Source organism: Anarhichas minor, unplaced genomic scaffold (genome assembly GCF_050575085.1).
Source record: "Anarhichas minor isolate MPS153535 unplaced genomic scaffold, ASM5057508v1 ptg000011l, whole genome shotgun sequence".
NCBI classification, from domain to species: domain Eukaryota; kingdom Metazoa; phylum Chordata; class Actinopteri; order Perciformes; family Anarhichadidae; genus Anarhichas; species Anarhichas minor.
The window spans coordinates 8,649,664-8,669,179 of NW_027466457.1; the positions used below are offsets into that span (position 1 = coordinate 8,649,664).

The following is a 19,516-nucleotide window of genomic DNA, read 5'->3' on the forward strand; positions in this document are numbered from 1 at the left end:
GGTGTGTGTTACACCAAAATATGATGGCATGGTTGTTTCGCTTGGCACACCGTGAAGCCACTGTTATAAAGACATGGGCAACACTCAGGTTCAGGTAAGCTGGCACTGTTCACTGTGATTTTACACATGTTCTCAATCAGGTTAAGATTTAAATATAGATTTTAACAGCATTGTAATTATGGAAAAATGATTGTTCATAAGCTCAGGGCAGATATCATGTTCATATCTTTAATGTTTTGTGCAATCAAACCAGTGTTAACAATGAAAGGCAGGTTTAGATGAAGAATAAGAGGACATAAACTATATTGTCACCTGCATTGTAAACTCATCCAGCCTGCAGAGGAAGCCTTCTGCGACCTGGTCACACATCAAAGTCTACAGGTGGTCCAGCTCTACGTGATGCCGTCCTTCTTCCTGGCGGTGCTCATCCTTGGGCTCCCCCTCAACCTGCTTTCCCTCTGGGTTTTCCTCCACCGCCTGCAGCGCTGGACCCGCAGCACGGTGTTCCTCTTCAACCTGACCCTGGCTGACACCTCGTGGCTGCTGGCCTTGCCGTACCTCATCAATTACCACCTGGACCAGCTGTACTGGAAGTTGGGGATCTCGCTCTGCATGGCTGTGAGGATGTTTTACCACAACTACTTCTACCTCAGCATCTTCTTCGTCACCTGCATCAGTGTGGACCGGTACCTGGCCATCGTGCACCCGCTGCGCTCTCTGGTGCTGTTGGGCCGGAGACAGACCTGCTTGCTGTGTGTGGTGGTCTGGGTGGCCTCTCTGGTCCTCAGCATACCTGTTGCCAGTATGAGTGTGATCCAGACTTGCCCCGGGAGCAACCGCACCGTCTGCCCCCTGTACGTACTGCTGAGCAAGACCGGTGGGAGCCTGTTCTATTCCCTCTTTTGTTCCATCGTCGGCTTCCTCTTCCCGCTGCTCTCCATCTGCTACTGCGGCCTGCGCAGCGTCAGAGAGCTGCGCCACCGCTCCTGCCGCCCCGACCCGCTCAACAAGCAGCGGCGGCTCCGGCGGGTGCTGAGAGCCGCGCTGGTTTTCTTCGCCCTGTTTTACGTGCCCTACCACCTGAGCCGCAACGCGGCCATCGTGATGCGGGTGGTCTATCCTCACAGCCCCGCCTCCTGGCGGCGCGCAGACCTGGCCTTCGCCCTGGAGATGTGCTTCTGCAGCCTCATTTCCTGCGTGAACCCTCTGTTCAGCTGCTTCATAGGCCGCCAGTTCAGGAAGGAGTTTCGCAGCCCTTTTGCTGCCATGTTTTCCCAGTGTCAAGGCACGCAGGTGGCCTCAATGATGTCCAAGCGGACCCGGATGACGGTGAGGAAAAGGCCGCGGATGTCTACTGTCACACCTGCGTGCGCACTGTCTGCACCTGGATCCCAGTGAGCTGTAGAAATAACTCATGTTTTTTGAAATTGTATAGAAAACCTCTGTATGTCCTCTGTTTGATCAACCGCTTTCTTTGATTGGAGGAACAAGATAAATACACTATATGAAACAATGTCTCCGTTATCTCATTGAATCTCATATCGGTTTGGTCTCCTTAACTTCCTTACACAACACTGCCTCTCCGTGGTTGACTGCATACTGTACTTCACGGTCTGGTTCCACGTGTGTGAATACTGTTTCTGTCATTCAGTGAAAACACTTTTTACAATCCTCAGTTTATTCAACAAATCTTTCTATAAATGGGGTATAGGTTGAACCGTGTCTGTAAGCGCAGCAGGTCAACCTAAAACCAAGCAATAACCGGATGTAAGGGAGGGTAGTGGGGGGGATCAATGCTTTGTGCCTGCTGCAGCAAGTGATTTATGAGTGGTCGGAGCTCATCCTGAAATCCTTTTTATTCAGTTATATATAAATGACGGATAGAGGTTATGCAAGTGGCAACTGTCGCTGTTCACACATTTTTACGTAGTAATTGAATTAGAGGAGAGGAGCGTCGGAAGCGGAGGGAGGAGGGGCGCTGCGCGGAGCTGCTGACAGGTAGATGAGCTGTGCGCTGTCCACGGTGCTGAAACCTCCTCCGGCTGCTGCCTCACCGGAGATCTTCACCTCAGATTAGACCGGAGCTCCGCTGACCTGCACCAGCTGAAGACTTTCACTTTTCCACCTCGATTTCTCCAAGAATTCTCAAAGAAAAAAATCCCCAGCCCCCCTCCTAAACAAACAACTTTCTATTTTCTGTGATGCTGTTTTCGAATCGCTGCCTGGATCTTAAAATGGCACTGCATGGATTAACATTGCGCAAGGCAAAAGCGGAGTTACTTGACTGCTGTTTTGTGACTGTGAAACCAGCCCTTTCAGACTGAACGTGTTCCCTCTCTTCTCCATTTTTCTGGCTCATCTCTTCAGGACATCGAGACGTTTTTCTGCTTAAAAGACAAGAGCGCGTTATTTGGATTAATATCTTAGCAATATGCTCATTAATGCAGCACTTCCATTTGTTATAGTATTGTAGAATTTCATAGCTCATTTGGATATGGAGCCGGGCGCGGAGAAAGCTGCCCCTACCACCAAGGAGGGTATAAAACAGATCGCAGGAAAGGCCCTCGGGAAAATTTACAGGTAAGGCAAAGAAATCCCCATTTCTGCACGTCTTTTGATTACAGAATGATATCTGTTACGATAAATTAAAATAGGAAATATCCAGATGTCAAGATCACACATAAGAATAGCACACATAAAACACGCACTGGCTTTAAATGTGCTTATTACTGAATTACATTGAAATCAAGAGGGAAATCTTTTCTTTATGAGTTGGATCACGGACAGGATGCTGAAAGCAGAGTCGTGTGGCCCGAATATTTAAGGATCAGCTATTTCCCTGGAGGATGATCCCCTCTACCAGCTGCCGTGGGTGTATTTTAATAATTAATGAAACAGAACGAGTCGTGACACAAGGTCGGAGGATATCTATTACCTTATGTATCCATCTGTATTAATCCAAGATCGATGGACTTCATATCAATTGACTCCCTTTATTCTTTATACTGTCAGAAGGACCGACATGAAATGTAATGCAAAGGAAAACTGATAACTGACTTGAAAGCAAACAGCTCTTCAATGTAAAATCAGAGTAATGGAGCAGGATGTATAAGTCACATGTGTGGAATTTAATAATGTGACAATTCCGATTGTGAATGCGAATAAAATAGACTTTGGTTGAATACTAAGCCGAAAAAACAATACTTACGCAAATCATCTGGAAACACGTAACGTTTATAAATTACACGTATTTTAAATGATTATTTGTTCAGGCACACAACATGTATTTTTTGTTGTTGAACTTGATTCCAAGCTGCAACACAGAAACGTGACTTCAGAAAAACATATGTTGGTTTCAATTAAACTATCAGGCCTATGGTTATTTTTCTGGATGAGGCCTACACATTTCCATTTTGTGTTTTTTTAAAATAAACTTCACATTTCTTTCTACAAATTTTAAGTGGAAGCCAAAGCAAGATGCCAACCCCACATTTATGGAAGCTCATTAAAAATGATCAGGGCAAAATTAACTCTTGACAACGATGATGCTGATATTGCTGCAATGCGGTATGAATATAATTCTTTCCTCGTTTGTCAACGAGTCTTTCTTTTACAGAAACATAGAGAATTTCAGCAGGGAACGGAAAAAAAGGAGGCAGCAGGTTTTGAATAGTCAAATTAAAAGATGGAATTAAAGACATTGTCAAGGCCTGTCGTTGAAAGAGCACGAAGTACTTAAGATGCCAGTTTATTTTATGTAGCATTAGCTGCAAACAGCTTGTGAGATGCATGTGAATAAATACATCAGTATAAAAGTGTACATTTTGTTTTTGCAGACAATCAACGAAATCACACATTTTCCACTGATATTTCTCGCTCCTTTAAATGCAGCTAAATGTGCCTGGATGTTTGAATGCATACACCGAAGTGTCGACATTGAATTTAACCTAAAAAAATGAATTAAAAATGAACATATGATCGGCTCGTGTCGTGCAGGAGGCTGGAAAAGCGGCAGCAGACAGGTGAGGCGATCGAGCTGACGGAGGATGGGAGACCCACGGCGGACCAGGAGCGGAAGACGCCCCTGTGTGACTGTACTTGCTTCGGGGCTCCGCGCAGATACATCATCGCTATGCTGAGCGGGATGGGCTTCTGCATCTCCTTCGGTATCCGGTGTAACTTGGGTGTGGCCATCGTCAGCATGGTCAATAACAGCACGATCCACCAAAACGGCAAGATCATCATCACAGAGGTGCGTGGTGACTCATCCTCGCACGAGCCCACCCCGCGTGTTTAAGTGATGAGGGCCAGAGCCAATAGACGGATCGATAGGTTTTAAAACACACCTGGAGAACATCAATTGAGCTCATACGTACTTTTAAATTGTATTTATTGTGCTGGGCCTTTATTATATAGTATGTAGAAATTAACACATAGGTTATTTGTCTTTATTTGTAATTTTCCTTAAAAATCGACTTATTGTGTGTTTTGATTAATTGATCGACTACGTTACGGTGTCGCTGCAAAGATATTGAAGCATCAAATAAAATAGATCTGATAGCTTTCTGATAATATTTTTCACAATGACACACCTAGATAAGAAGCATTTTGATTACACCTTTAACAATTTCACCATGTTACACTTGTCTGGAAAAGTAATTCAAATGTGTCTTTATTTTTTTTTCTGAAAGCAAGCGAAATTTAACTGGGGCCCAGAGACCGTGGGGATGATTCATGGCTCCTTCTTCTGGGGCTACATAGTGACTCAGATACCAGGAGGGTATATCTCCTCAAGACTGGCTGCAAACAGGTAACTGGAAATAATCTATGGATAGTGTGGGTGGGGCTAAATATCAGTTGTATGTTTCTATTTATAATTTATAATGGAAATGTAGGTGTAATATTTGGATGTCGGTCTCATGGTTTGAAGAAAGGAGCCTGACCTTACAGCAGATATACTGGGGATTTGGCTGATGCCCACCAGGCGTGCCTCCTCCTGTTAATGAGCTCCCATGGGACCACCGTGTCTAATCCTTTATGTTCAGAGGCATGGCAACCACATCAGCCAAAGCCCTGCAGTGTGAAATGCGGCTCTAAGTAATGATTGTAGTATGATTTCAATGGCCATACCGCCTCTATAATCACATTATTTCACTATACCAACTGATTAGTCAGCTGCAATTAAACAAAATGATGGAGAAAAAGAACAACAAATATGTAAAAACTGTAGTACAGTAACAAATTATAACAACACATTAGAAACCCATGTAAATATAGTCGTGAGGATGCTGTAAAAAGCAACCAAAGTAGGATAAGGTTGCAGTATAAGCCCTTATCCATAAGGTTGTTCGATTTCTCACGAGGGAAATGAAGCCTAAATAAGATGCAAATCTTTGAAGAGCTTCATCATGCCAAGTCAGCTGAGCCCACTGAGGCCTTCTGCTGCAAACACCTCCTGTCCCCGCTGTATGAATAGTGTGTTAGTGTGTGTGTGTGTGTGTGCCATCCAATTAGGATTTATTTATCTTCCTCATCAATGATACTTCTCCCAGTAAAGAATCCCACAGTTTAACATTGTTTTGATATGTTGTATTTCTTATCTGATGTTTTATGCTTGAATCAATATTGCTGCCGTGTATCTTCTTTGAATAAGATGATCTTGTTTTGATGATATTCTGACAAATAATCCCGACACATTTTTTATCCAGAGTTTTCGGTGCTGCCATTGTGCTGACATCCATCTTGAACATGTTCATTCCCTCTGCCGCCCGGACGCACTATGGATGTGTCATCTTTGTGAGGATATTACAAGGGCTGGTGGAGGTACGTATGCACAGTTTGCACATCAGATCCTGACCTTTAAAAGGCTCAAAAATGATGCCTCATTATCAAGCTGAAAGCTAAACTCGACCCTAATGAAACTGTCCTGACATTCTGTCTTTGACTACGATTTACAGAAATCCCCAGGCTTTCTATTTGAATTTGCACTGGAAAATGAAGCCCCATTATGGAGAGGTTCCATTTTATTATACTGTACATAATTGTCAGATTAGTCCACAAGCATCATAAACCCCTGAATAGCAGGGCTTGTGTATGTTGGTTTACTTGTCCAGAACGGCTCCATGTTCACATAGAAACATGCATAACAAAAGACATAAAAACCACTTGATGCGAGCGGCACCGCTGCGCAACAGAAAAGATTTCAGAGCGAGAGATGCTATTATTAGACTGAAGGTTATACTCCTTTGTAATTTTGCTTTGCTGTATTTTCAATAGCAGCTCATGACCATTGTGAGAGCGAGCCGCCTGTGCTCAGCACCCATCGACTTATTACTGCAAATTAAACATTAGCATTTCAGGGTGTCTCCCACTGCAAGCCCCAGCAATTTGTGTCTATCAATAGTTGATTGTATGCCACTTAGTGTGTAATGAAGATTTAATAGGAACAATTCCGTTTTTTGTTCATGAAGTGGGTGGTCAGCCTGAATCTGCACTGACTTACACCTAGCCCATTAGTCTCTATTAGAAAAGGTCAGCTACAATGCATGTCAGTGTGTTTGTTATTAAATACAATTTGTCTTGTATGTCTTTGGCAAATGAGAACAGACTAGGTCAATCAGGTAGAATCAGAATGTGTAAATTCTATTGACTGAAAGTGGAAAAATAGATGTAAAATGTATTGATGCAGGAAGGTTACTCTGATTGAGAAAAACACATTATGGTTAATGGAAAATGATCCACGTGTGTTCAGACTGACTGTAACGTCATTTGTCACCGTGCAGGGAGTGACTTATCCAGCCTGCCACGGGATCTGGAGTAAATGGGCTCCGCCGCTGGAAAGAAGTCGTCTGGCAACCATCTCCTTCTGTGGTACAAAATCTACACGTTTCTGTGACTCATTAGTGTCATATCGATTTTACAATCATACTACTTCATACACTGAAATGAAGGTTTAGAATGACAAAATATTGCTCCTGAAATGTGTGTAAACAACGTGTACTGGACACTTCTGTCACTAGACACTGGGACAACACTGCAGTCTGAATAAGCACCCGGGATCAAATTCTGCTTGCTCATAATATTTTGTCTTGTTCAGGATCCTATGCTGGTGCAGTGATAGCCATGCCTCTGGCTGGGATCCTGGTCCAGTACTATGGATGGTCCTGTGTCTTCTATCTGTATGGTGAGTATCACTGCCGTGAGTAGATTTAAGGCCAGAAATAACATTTATTTTTACAATCAACACTTGGAATGATGAAGGCACTTGCAAATTGTTTCTCATCATCGTCAATTTTGAAATTTTGGGCTATTTTGCTTCCATAACATATCTTCTTTATATTTTACTATTTGCATCTGTAGTGTAGACTCTTCTAAAATCACCAAAATCTAGCTTTAATAGTGCCTCACTTGCATATTTAAACACAACATATCAGACTACAACAAATAATTGTCCTAATGTAAGCAATCAATGGGCAATTGGGTCAATTGGGTGGGACAAATTACACCTCCTATCATTCTTTTTGACTGATCCAGATTTGTGATCCAATAAATTCCCAACTAAACTCTGTCCACCTTCAACCCGAGCAGAGGTCTAATCAGTCAGAATAACTTCAAACTCCTGTGTGGATTTTCAGAGACTTTAATACCTTAAATAGAGAATATCTCACTTTCAAAAGAAGAAACAACACGAAGAAGTCTGTCTTGCAAATGAAAAGTTGAGTTTATAAGCTATTAATCACACCTTATGTCAATTCAATACACTCAGGAGTTCTGCTGTTACAGTCTGACGTCTGGTATGACTCGTATCTTATGGCAGCTAATGTTAGCTCATGTTAGCAAACCTTAGACAGATACCGCTGTGTTACTGTAACATTGCTGTATCAGTTTTTCTACACTACACTTAGAACTTGCAGCCACATGTGCAAACACGTCAGTTGCATCCTGCTGAACTTTAATTTAGAGTTCTCCTCTTTTAATTCATTGAAGTTAGAAAAAACTTCTCATATATTGTATATATCAGTTTGTTTTAGCTCCCCATTGAAGCTGTTATCTGATATTGACACCGAGCGTGTTCACTGTTTGTTATGGCTGCACCATCTTATCAATTAGAAATATTCTAGATATGTTGTGCATCGTTTTATAGATTTCCGCAAAATTCACACCGACATATTTGGTGTCTTTAAAAAAGTTTTAAAAAACAGAAAATGTTCTGTGGGTCTGAGCAATATTTGGCTGCACAGAGTTTGTAATGACGGACATGTTTGGTTCTTGACGCCATCACTGTGATGATCTGTTCAGGATGCTTTGGGATATTTTGGTACATGTTCTGGGTCTTGGTGTCCTACGAGAGCCCAGCGGAGCACCCGACCATCTCTGACGAGGAGCGCCGTTACATTGAGGAGAGCATCGGTGAAAGTGCCCAGCTGATGGGCGCAATGGAAGTGAGTTCTCAATCTGTATCCATTGATTTGTAACACCTCGACAGGTGCTGTACGTCCGGCTGATTCTCTGTTTGTCTTAACAGAAATACAAGACCCCCTGGAAGAAATTCTTCACCTCCATGCCCGTCTATGCAATCATCGTGGCCAACTTCTGCAGGAGCTGGACCTTTTATCTGCTCCTCATCAGCCAGCCTGCATACTTCGAGGAGGTGTTTGGCTTTGAAATCAGCAAGGTAAAGAAATCCCCCATGATGACTAATGTCAGCCAAAAAAATGTTAACACCGTGTGATTTAATGTTCAAGATTACAAACTAAGATTTTCTCAGCCATAAATTGCTGAAGTTGAGTGCAGTTGACGCTAGTGCTATGATCAGTCTTACTAACGTTTAGCAAATAGCTGGTGAACATAATGGAGAATTAAGCAGCTAGAGAGACGGATATTTACCTCGGGAGTTGGTTGAGACCAAAAACAGAGCTAAAAGAGTTTGACTCATCGTGACTCATCACGTGACACAGAACACAATTCATAAAAATGATAATGTTGCTATATAACTGCTGGATGTGTAATAAGCAACTGTTCATCATCTCAACTTAAAAGGTGTTTTTCTTTGAGTTCTTATTGCCTGCAGTCTCCTGTATATAGGCCTACCTGCTCCACCCTTCATGGCTGATATTAAAGACTCTGATATAATTCTCTTTGAATGTGCACCCTGCTTGACAACAGGTGTTACTGTGTGAAACATAGAGGGCTGGAGGAATACGCCCTACAACAAAAATGTTGCTCTTCTGCCTCCCTTGTCTTGAAGTCAATGGGTTTGTTTGAATATGTTTTCAGTTGAATGCCTGAAATAAGGTCTAAAGCTAAGGATATTTAAATATTTAGTTCTACGATATGAAATACGTCACTAAATACCCCTCTCGTGAATCTTTAAGCTTTTAAGTATATCTTAAAAAGGGTGGTTGCTTACAAGTGGCTAAATGTGACTACAACACGTCATCACGCGGACTAGTCTGCCTTTACGGCGTCGTTGTGTATTATGCGTCAATTTACAGCCTAATGATAGTGTTTTACTTCTGCCAATCGCATTCACACTTCAAAAATCATAAAGTGGTGTTTATTGGTGAGGATTATTTTGCTGAACAAAATGTGCAAGTATCATACACTTGTGTTTGCCATAGAGCTTATTTTCTGCAATAATCCAAAATCCAGTGAAAGATTCCCATTGTTTTTTTGTCGAGGGAACCAGTGCGGCACTACGTCATTCCTGCAGCACTCTATTGTGCCCAACAATGTGTGCAATGTTTCCATTGTTGTTATTGTTAGTGATCAAGAGCAAATGTCATTAGACTGTGAGGGATAATGACAAGCACAGTGCATATAGTGAAGTGGTTAACATTTTACAATTTAAATTGTTTGCCTAACTCTCTTGAATGCCTTGACTTTAAAATGTTCTGTTTAAGTCAGATAAATGTATTTATGTTAATTTAACCTGCAAATCCTCAAGTACTCAAGTAAATTCAGTGAGCCCTTTCACAAAACATTTAACTGGGATTATTTTACTTCTTTGTTATAATCTTTCACTTGGTTTAAGAAAATAGATTTGAATACTGATTTAGAAACAAAATGTCTTGTTTTTGCAATGATAGCATTCTGAATGTTTGGGTGCTGTGTTTTGGTACTTTTCTGATCATACTGTCCATGAGTGAATGTGTCAGACAACGAGTCCAGTTAATCTTAATATTTCATCATCTTTACCTTCCCTGGAGAGCGTGAAGCATGAATCAAGCTGGTTTGGCAGTTGTAATTCAGCTTCAGGATGGGCTGCTGTGATTGCTGCAGGTGAATTATTGCTCAGATGTGACACTGCCGTCAGAGGTTGAAACACACGCAAAGATTGGTTCTGAGAATAGAAGAAGAATCACTTTTGTTTTGACAGTTTATTTGTAGCTGTCACAACTGCTTCAGACAAATGTTTGATGGTTTCTCAGGTTGGAATAGTGTCAGCGCTCCCTCACTTGGTCATGACCATCATCGTGCCCTTAGGAGGCCAGTTAGCGGACTACCTGCGGACCCACAACATCATGTCCACCACCACGGTCCGGAAAATCATGAACTGTGGAGGTGAGGCTTTGATAATCAGCTCTCTGTCTGTTGCCATGATAATATAGAAGTATTCCTCATCAGGTAACTCTCTTGTTGTTTTTAGGGTTTGGTATGGAGGCCACTTTCTTGCTCGTGGTTGGTTATTCTCACAGTAAGGGGGTGGCCATCTCTTTCTTAGTTCTGGCGGTGGGTTTTAGCGGATTTGCAATATCAGGTGAGTCTCAGAGCAATGGATTCTAGTTCAAATTCCTTTGCGCTACTCAAAAGAGCACCACACTCAGAATACTCACTCTTTGTTGCTGCAGGTTTCAATGTCAACCATCTTGACATCGCTCCTCGCTATGCCAGCATCCTCATGGGTATATCCAACGGGGTGGGTACCCTGTCAGGGATGGTCTGCCCTCTAATAGTGGGAGCAATGACAAAGAACAAGGTGAGTCATTTTTATTCATTCAACGATGTGAATATTGATGCAGATAGATGTTGTTAGTTACATGTCTCGTTTGTAACACGGTAGCGACATGAAGACAGAACTTTATTTTGAAAAGACACCATGCATGTAACAAGTAGAAACACACCGTCTCTGACAAGTCCAAAACTGACGCTAGATGTTACGTAGAGCGTCATATTTTGAAGCGTAAAGCCACTGACCAGGCGTCGATATTTGACGAGTTGGGAGTTAGAATGTGTTGACAACAGTTCGAGCATCTTTAGCGTTACTGTGATGTATTTTCTGAGAGAGACAGAATGTGTGGACGGGGTTTAGGAACAAGAGGGATTTCAATCCTACATATTGTATTGGAACACTCAAACTTGGCAGCGGCACAGCAAATGCAGCGCAATACAGAGCTGTGGACTGTTCACTTTTAGCTGCACTTCCTTCACCATTCGTCATTAGATCAAAGGAGGATAACCACATTATGTAGAAATGTGAACCAAGTGATTGCCTGCTGAAATCAAAACACACTATGTTCTACAGAACATTTAGGAGCACACTGCTCATGGTAAGTAGTCAGTTGAGAAAACACACGATCTGAGCCTTATTAAAGAAGTGACTTAGCCTGGCTGCAACTATTTTCTGTCTCTAGACGCGGGATGAGTGGCAGTACGTCTTCCTCATTGCTGCCCTGGTGCATTACGGGGGAGTGGTGTTTTATGGGATCTTTGCATCTGGGGAGAAACAGCCATGGGCCGACCCTGAAGAAACCAGCGAAGAGAAGTGTGGCATCATCGATGAGGATGAGCTGGCCGAAGAGACGGGAGACATCACGCAGAGTTACGGCGCCATGGGCGGTCCGGCTAAAACCTACGGGGCCACTGCACAGCTCAACGGAGGTTGGGTTCAGGACTGGGATAAGACGGAGGAGTATGTACAGGAACCGGCCGGAAAGATGTATGCTGAGCGCGGCTATTCTTAAACCAGACTAGTCTGTTTACAGAAACAGACTCTCCATCACGGATTGCACAACAGTCATTTAGATATTAAAATCCATTCTGTGTATTCAAGTAAAACGGTTACTAGTTTCAAAGAGCCAATGTAAACAAATAGTTTATTGCAATGCAGAACAGTCCTCATTAGATTCTCACACATCTCTCATCACATCTACCTACTGTAGGGCTTCACTATAAAGAGAGCAAAGAAAACTGCAGGCCTATGTTGTACTTCTTAGACACTCAAACCTCATCAATCTACTTGAACAACATGAACCAGATGGCACTGCAGTTGACCATCGTATTGGGTCTTTCTCTGAAATACCACTCTGATTGCACTGAAACTATAAGTATTCTAAAACAAGATTTTATTCTGTTTCTCAAATGTGTTTTATGTACTGTACATACCTGTATACTGTTTCTGTGAGACTATTGTGGATTTTGGGTCGTTGATCTGTGTTAACATTAATATAAAAGGCCATATTTTTCATGGACAGTACCTTTTCAGGGAGATGTCTGCTTGCAAAAAAAGGCCTCCTCGAGCGAGGCCTATAATACACTATAAGACAAAAATAGCGTGAGTGAAGTTGAACCGTAGAGTTTTAGTGTGTGTTTGTTGCATGAATTTGCTCAGATCAATGTTTCAGATGCAGCCGCCTCACAGTCATCGATAGTCCTCATTCGGCTCACTGCTTTGTTCTTAGATAAGCGTCTTCTGCCATTATAAATAATAAGATGAACTTTCATAATCAGGTGCCAGTCGTGATGTGAGACAAATCAAAAAAAGTTATGAAGGCGATTGCTCAGAAGACATTGTTTCTTGATGTTTGGTGTGCACTGCAATAAATTCTGTGTACCAGCCGCCACCCATCACATTCTGTTCTGTAATGTAACACTGGCTTGCTGTATCTAATAACTGTAATTGTTTTGGAGTCATGTGATGCTCAACATTAAGGTGTGTGTTTTAACAAATTACTAGTGTCTGGAGAATCCAGCTTTAGTGCTCATGATGCAGGACGTGTTGCATTTTGACAGCGAGGAATGCAGTAATGTATGTGAACAACCAGGTTGTTGTGATCTCTTGGTGTTTCTTGATTGTTCTCATTGTCACCAAAAGTACGTTGTTGACACTTTGATATTGTCACGTTTGAGTGGACTGCTTGAGTTAATGGATTGCTCTACAACCTGAATTTATTTGCTATTTGAAAATTTTCTTCGTTTGCTGTTTGAAATTTGCAAGGATGTTTAAAATATATGAATATTTAAGAATGTTTAAGACGACCAAAAGATGCTATTACGGCTTTGTGCCTGAAGTTTATGTGAACAGATAAATGTGATTTTATGGCTTCTAATATTGTGTTTAATGAAGAGGTATGTTGATGTCAAAAGTGTTAAAAGTATAAAAAATACTATCATTTTATAAAAAAAACAACCAAAAGTAATACTTTTGTCATTGGTCATCTTTTCATCGTGTGTGTTGATGTACTGTCGCACTTTCAGCTGTTTATCTGAAGGTTAGTGGTCCTCGGAGACTGGAGCCAGACTACCTTACCAGTTAACCACCTTCTCCAATCAGTGTCGTGCATCACCAATTCTCTCCACGTTTCTCATTAGTAAATCAATGTCGGAGGTCTCTGGAGTCCCGGGGGAGAGCGTTGGACCCTGTAGCTTGGTAATTGGTAAAAGGAAAACAGCAATGTTACGCTATTACTGGAGTTTACGTCCCTACAAACCAGGATTATTGTCTGCCTTCCCTAAGAGTCCAGTCTTTAATATGCAGTGAGGATGAATATGTGTCATAGGTGCAAAAAAAGTGTGATGAACACATTAAACCTCTCAGCGGCATCTAACATTTCTCAAGTGGAATATGAACTGTCCTGTTTCTCCAGCCTGTCCTCCTCTACACAACTGAGGTCAACAGTGTTACATGCAGCGTGTTCAACTATTGACCAGCTCCTGCATTAATTCCTGCCAAATCAATACTGTTTAATTCCAGAGCGTATTGGACTTTTAAAACAAAAATGCTTCTAATGAAAGTTTGAATTAAGAATTAATGTTGGCGACAAGCACAGTCAGGTTACCTTTGCTACCTGTATTTAAGGATTATTAGTATTTCATGTTTGCTAGAAAAACAATGAATAAAAAACACTGAATTAAAACACATAAAAGACATCAATGCTCATCACATTGCTTAGACAGTTAATTTACATTTGAATAAAATACTTGATGTAACTTACAATGAGCGCAGTCATAAGGATTGATTCCTACATTATCAATGTTACAAGTGACCACTCGACAGGAATGCAAAGGTTGAATACACAGCACAGAAATGCTGACTTAACAAGGTGAAACCTGAACGCAGTTCCTTGCAACTCCCTTATATGGTGATGCCATCCAATGGAAATCAGTAGCAGCATTTAATATTTGAAATATCAGGAGGAGTTAGTTTGGGTATTCCAAAAAATATTCATTTGTCTAAAGAAATTATTATGAAAATCAATTTTTTACCTGTCAATCTTAACTGAAGAACGTCAATAGATAAGTTACTGTTACAAGGCAAAAACAAAATGAACCGGGAGTCGTGAGAGAACGTGAAGTCTTATGACTCACAGTTAAATCTGAAATCAGAGGTGAAAACAGAATGAACAAGAAAGGGAATATTACCTTCTGTGGTGCCTCTGTGATGCTCTGCAGTGTGTCAAACACGCCCCTCTGGAGGCCGACGGACTGCAGCGCGTCAGCGATGTGGTAAATTATTCAGGAAAACATGGCGTCCAATCCGTCCACGTGCATCACTCAGAGCATCTCCTTAGAGCAGGAAGTGCTCGATGGTGTGTACGAGTCTGGATGAATCAAAGGCCGTGATTCTGACTGTGCCTTTCAACGTCTGCAGGTGGGAATGAGTCATATGGAGCAGATACAGAATATGAGAGCAGTCCATCATTACAGGTCTGACCTGCTTCTTGAAGGTCCTCATTACACATGATGTCAATGTGACCAACAGGTATCCATTAAATGTGTTCCTCCTGAGGCCGGGGGTGAATATAAGCAGGGAAAACCTCTGCAGCTCTGCTCTCCCTTTCAGATGAGATGATAGACAGGCATGAAGTTTGTGAGGGTGGGGGTTAACATGTTGACCGTCAGCTTTATGCACATGATGGACACTCTGAATCAATTTAATGTGCAGCAGCAGCACTGACTCTACAGCAGCCTTGCTCTGTGTTGACTGATGCTTCGATCACAGGAAGCAGCTCCATGTCCGAAACACTGCCAGTTGCAGCAGTGGCAGCAATTAGAGTAAATCTCAGTTTCCCCTCCGATTATCTGGCCGGCTGAGGAGGGAAACCATTAACGCTCACTACCGCCTGCTCCTCGGTGCACATGTTAATTTGACAGAAAACACAATTGTGTCACCAGCCACGTGGAACATGTTTTCTCATGCCTAACCAGCCGGGGTGGTCATGGCTGTTGCACCGGTGACGTGCCTGTTGGGGCACGCGATAATTGGACAAAATCTGGCGATGCATTTCATTTATGGGTGGGACTTTTCTCAGCATTGACCTGCCTCTAACCTCCACCCACTCTGTTGTTTTTGCAGCATTATAAAAACTCAAACAGTTTTTGAGATGTTGAGCTGTTTGTCTGGTTGTGTAATCTTGCAGGCAAGTGAAGGGGGATTGAGTAGTTGTCCGTCTGTGGGGCAGGTGCAGTGTGGCTCCTGGGGGACTGTAATGGGATGAGGCCCAGCCGGAATGAGTGTTTGATGACGGGGTTGCACTCCTCCCCTGGGACTCAGCCAGCATGCAATTATCCTCCCGATCTCTTCTCTAGTCTGCAGTCCAAATCGTACACAGCGATCTCTCCAAACCGCTGCCCCGAATATCCTCACAATCAGAAATTCAAATCCCTCATATGCAAAAACAACAAGTAATTACAACCCCGAATTTCAAAGCAGTATTGCAGTAATTACTGTTTTATGGCACCCTCCCTCCAGCATGACATTACACTACCGCGGGGCAATTGAATTTATAAACGCCTCCTTCTCCTCCCTTGCCAATTGCTTTATTAATGGTGAGCTCGGCAGCCCAAATCAGTCTGTGTCACCAGACATATTATATGTCTCTGCTCTCCACCCACTGCCACACATGTGCAAACTGAAACCAATATATATTTTTAAAAATATTGCTGTTCAGAAATAAGATTACTGAATCTCCTCTACATGTTTTTTTGAAATCTCTTGTTTTTGCAAAGAGCTTCTGCTTAAGATGTTCAACTTGGAAAGAAAAAAAAACGCCCTCCCTTTTATGATATGCAAATGGAATCCACTGTAAAAGATCTCCATCTTGTAAAGCTCCCCCGAAAGCAACAAGAACTGTGTGCTATCATTATTTTCATCTGTGCACTGAAACATTTATTAGTACCAAACTGACACAGTACTGAGGCGGGGCAACAGTGATGCCATTTAAGTGCAACATTTTCCGACCCGCAATATGAGGTGTGAGAATTGCATCTTCCACAATCCGAGGAACAGGAGGGGGCGTTGCAACATCCAATTCTTTTTCCTCCACAAAACTGGTTTCCTACAGTTGCATGTGAGGTAATCTATCACAGGTCCTTCCAGTTCCCCTCCCCCATATCACATTACGTTGACAGCTTCATACCCTCCTCTCTACAGCATGCTCATATCAAGCTCGTATCACACTCGAGACAAAGGATGAGAGGCCGATAAGATTCTACACGACATTCCCCTTGCAGCCAGTGCTTTGCTTTGAAATCTGGATGGAATGACGGTGATGAATTTGCTGACAAGGGAACATATTTTACAACTTGAATTGTGTTTTAATCTCCTGCATGTCGTGAAAAAAGGGGCGTTCCATGACCATAAAATAGCTACAATTTACAGTAGCGTTTCTTTTATGGCAGCATCCAACGATCAATGTCATAATCGATTCATCTTTGCAGCTGTACTTTCTTTTGTTGTGGCTTTTTTCTTCAACTCAGTCCCCTCCCTGTCCTTATGTGCAAAACTACAGTCATGTTTCTGCAACCACAGCACCTTACTGGAGTGTCTGACAGCACAGTTTTTATGGGATCTCCTGGAAACGGCGTCGTGAACCTCTTTCATTCTGTTCTTCACAAGCTGCACCAACATTTTATATGTCTCAGTGGAAGCCTTACACTTCCATCCACCTCTTCCTCACAGCGGAAAAAAACCCCAAATGAAAGCAACAATCCCTCTTCCTCGGCGCATGCCTGACGGTGATGGCCACTGATCAGCGTCCTCTGAGTGGGACACAGGTGTGCGGAGGGCCCCCTCCTGCCTCTGGGAACAAGGGCCAGGCTGGAGCGGCTTAGGCACGTGCCGAGGGAGGGCTCTACACCCCTCCACCCCGCCCCTCTGAGGCCTCCCTATTCACACCACCAGATGGGGGCTGGATCTGAGTTTTAATGAATGCTATCCTTCACGACCCTTTAGAAGCTGCAGAACAACAGTCGCCCTCAGCATGTCACACTGCAGTGTGTTACCCCACGCTGGCACAGAACAATAACACACTGGACAGAATCAAAAACAAGCCAAGGATAAGATGTGAGAGCAGGAAATGCTGTGCGTTTCATTTCTAATTTCACATCCTCACTTGGGGAAAGTGTTTTTTATTTAAATAAAAGACAGAAATGCTACATACTGTATTCCCACAAATACTAAATTCATTGTTCAAGGGATTAGTGGCTGCTTGAAAAGATTTAAGAGACGTCTCGTAGCGAACCTCACACATTTAAAGTGGGCTGCTGCAGTTATTATGGGGCTGTGTCGACCTCCTGCTGTTTGAAGTGATACAATAAGAAAACCTGTAATTTCACTTTGCAGGTTAAGAGCAGAGGGCAATTTGCTCCCATTTATGAGACACAAAAACTGGTTGGTAAATATAGCTGCTTTATATTATTAGGGTTTTAATCCTGCGGAATGAAACGGTTATTTATATTTAAATATTGCAGCTCCGTCAAAGAAAACTAAAGATTCTTTGACATAAAGAGATTGAAAATCGTGGGCTTTCCTTGTTATCAGATGTCAGACATGGGCATCATATAAATAATCGGTAAAACATGTTCTCCTTTCATAGAGATACAGGCAAAGGACTTAATTGTAGGCTTCTAATTTGGAGTGAGACTAACACATCTGAATCATCGCCGTAGCTGCTAAGACACTCTGCCAGATATGTGCAAGGCTGTGAAGAAGAGTGAGAAACAAAATCTAAAAATGTGTTCATTCCCAAAGTCGAAACAATAAAGTGCTGCTTGTTAACATGTAGAGGATGAAAACTCTTTGCTGAATAAACTCATTTAATTATTTCCTTTGAATACCCAACCGGCTAAAACCTGATCTAACATGCTGAAAATCTAAATGAACTTTATTTGCATACATCTATAACCGAGATCCGTTCAATCCTTGTTGGTTTCCATCCAGCCAGATGAATATGTTCTTCATTGGATGGAAATAAATTGGTTGTGTACATGCAACCCCTCACTCGGTGACCCGTGTCTGTCTCAACGTGAATTGCTTTTGTGGCGTGTTAAACGAGCCGCGGTCGTGTTGGTGTTTCCCTCCGCACGGCGGCCGGGTCTCTAATCCGCTGTCTGCCACGGTTATGTCACACACACACACACACACACACACACCAGCTATTGTGTGATTGACGACGCCTGATCTGACTAACTGATCCCTCGCGCGCAGAGGTGCTCCGACACATGGGCGAGGTCGGGGATGTGTGAATTGGCAGTCGAGTCACATCACTGGCATTAAGCCAATCAAAATGTTTGGATTCAGAAGGAGTGCAGCTTTGTTGTGAGGAGGCAATATTGACAGATGGTGTGTGAGAAAGTGAAAATGATTTTAGGGTGTGTACAGTTAGAAAAGGGTAAATTAGATTACACAATGTCTTTCCTTTCTTTTGGCAATTTCTTAACAGCCCGTTGTCCTTTAAGACCATTTTCTAGGACCTCATAAATCAGCAGCTACAGAATGATTTTTAAACACTACATCTATAATATCATTTGGTAGTGAGGTGGGATTTATGGGGCCAAATAAAGCCTTGAATCTCCGGAGACTAATTTATGAAGTGTAAACTATTCACTGCCTGAAATCTCTACTTTCAATTTAATTGAGTCAGATGACGTGCTGCTACAAGGCAGCATGTGGTTCTACCATCTGTCCAAACCGTTTTTTAACAAATATCCAATTGTACTGAGAAAAACAATGAATCCCATCACTACAAGGTGCATGGATAAAATATTACAAAAATTATATTACAAAATCCACTGAAGTGAGCATACTAATGCTTTTATGATACCTGTGTTTTGGTAATATTACCAAAATGCTACTTTTTTGACACCTTCCTCTGCTTGAAAATAAACACTTTTCTTCAAAAATCTGTTTTTTTCCCCCATTAAAAAACCCAAAGTTATTTAATGTTGAATGTCAATGTGTCATGTGATGCCAGCTTTGAGTCATTGATGCAGTTTACAAAAATCTGTGCCCTGGACG

General features: G+C 42.2%; 2 protein-coding genes across 2 annotated transcripts; both read left to right on the top strand.

Annotated features, from left to right (window-relative positions):
* The first annotated feature begins 399 nt into the window (after positions 1-399).
* Positions 400-1,398, top strand: LOC142947566 (uracil nucleotide/cysteinyl leukotriene receptor-like). The gene has a single exon (XM_076089236.1). The coding sequence runs from the start codon at positions 400-402 to the stop codon at positions 1,396-1,398; it is 999 nt and encodes a 332-aa protein (XP_075945351.1).
* A 1,096-nt stretch (positions 1,399-2,494) lies between these two features.
* LOC142947564 (vesicular glutamate transporter 2.1-like) lies at positions 2,495-11,963 on the top strand. The gene is made up of 12 exons (XM_076089234.1): positions 2,495-2,580; positions 3,997-4,252; positions 4,692-4,810; positions 5,709-5,823; positions 6,783-6,870; positions 7,097-7,183; positions 8,299-8,441; positions 8,525-8,674; positions 10,431-10,563; positions 10,649-10,759; positions 10,851-10,978; positions 11,634-11,963. Exons 1-12 carry the CDS (start codon positions 2,495-2,497, stop codon positions 11,961-11,963), a joined length of 1,746 nt encoding a protein of 581 aa, XP_075945349.1.
* Positions 11,964-19,516: the final 7,553 nt, after the last annotated feature.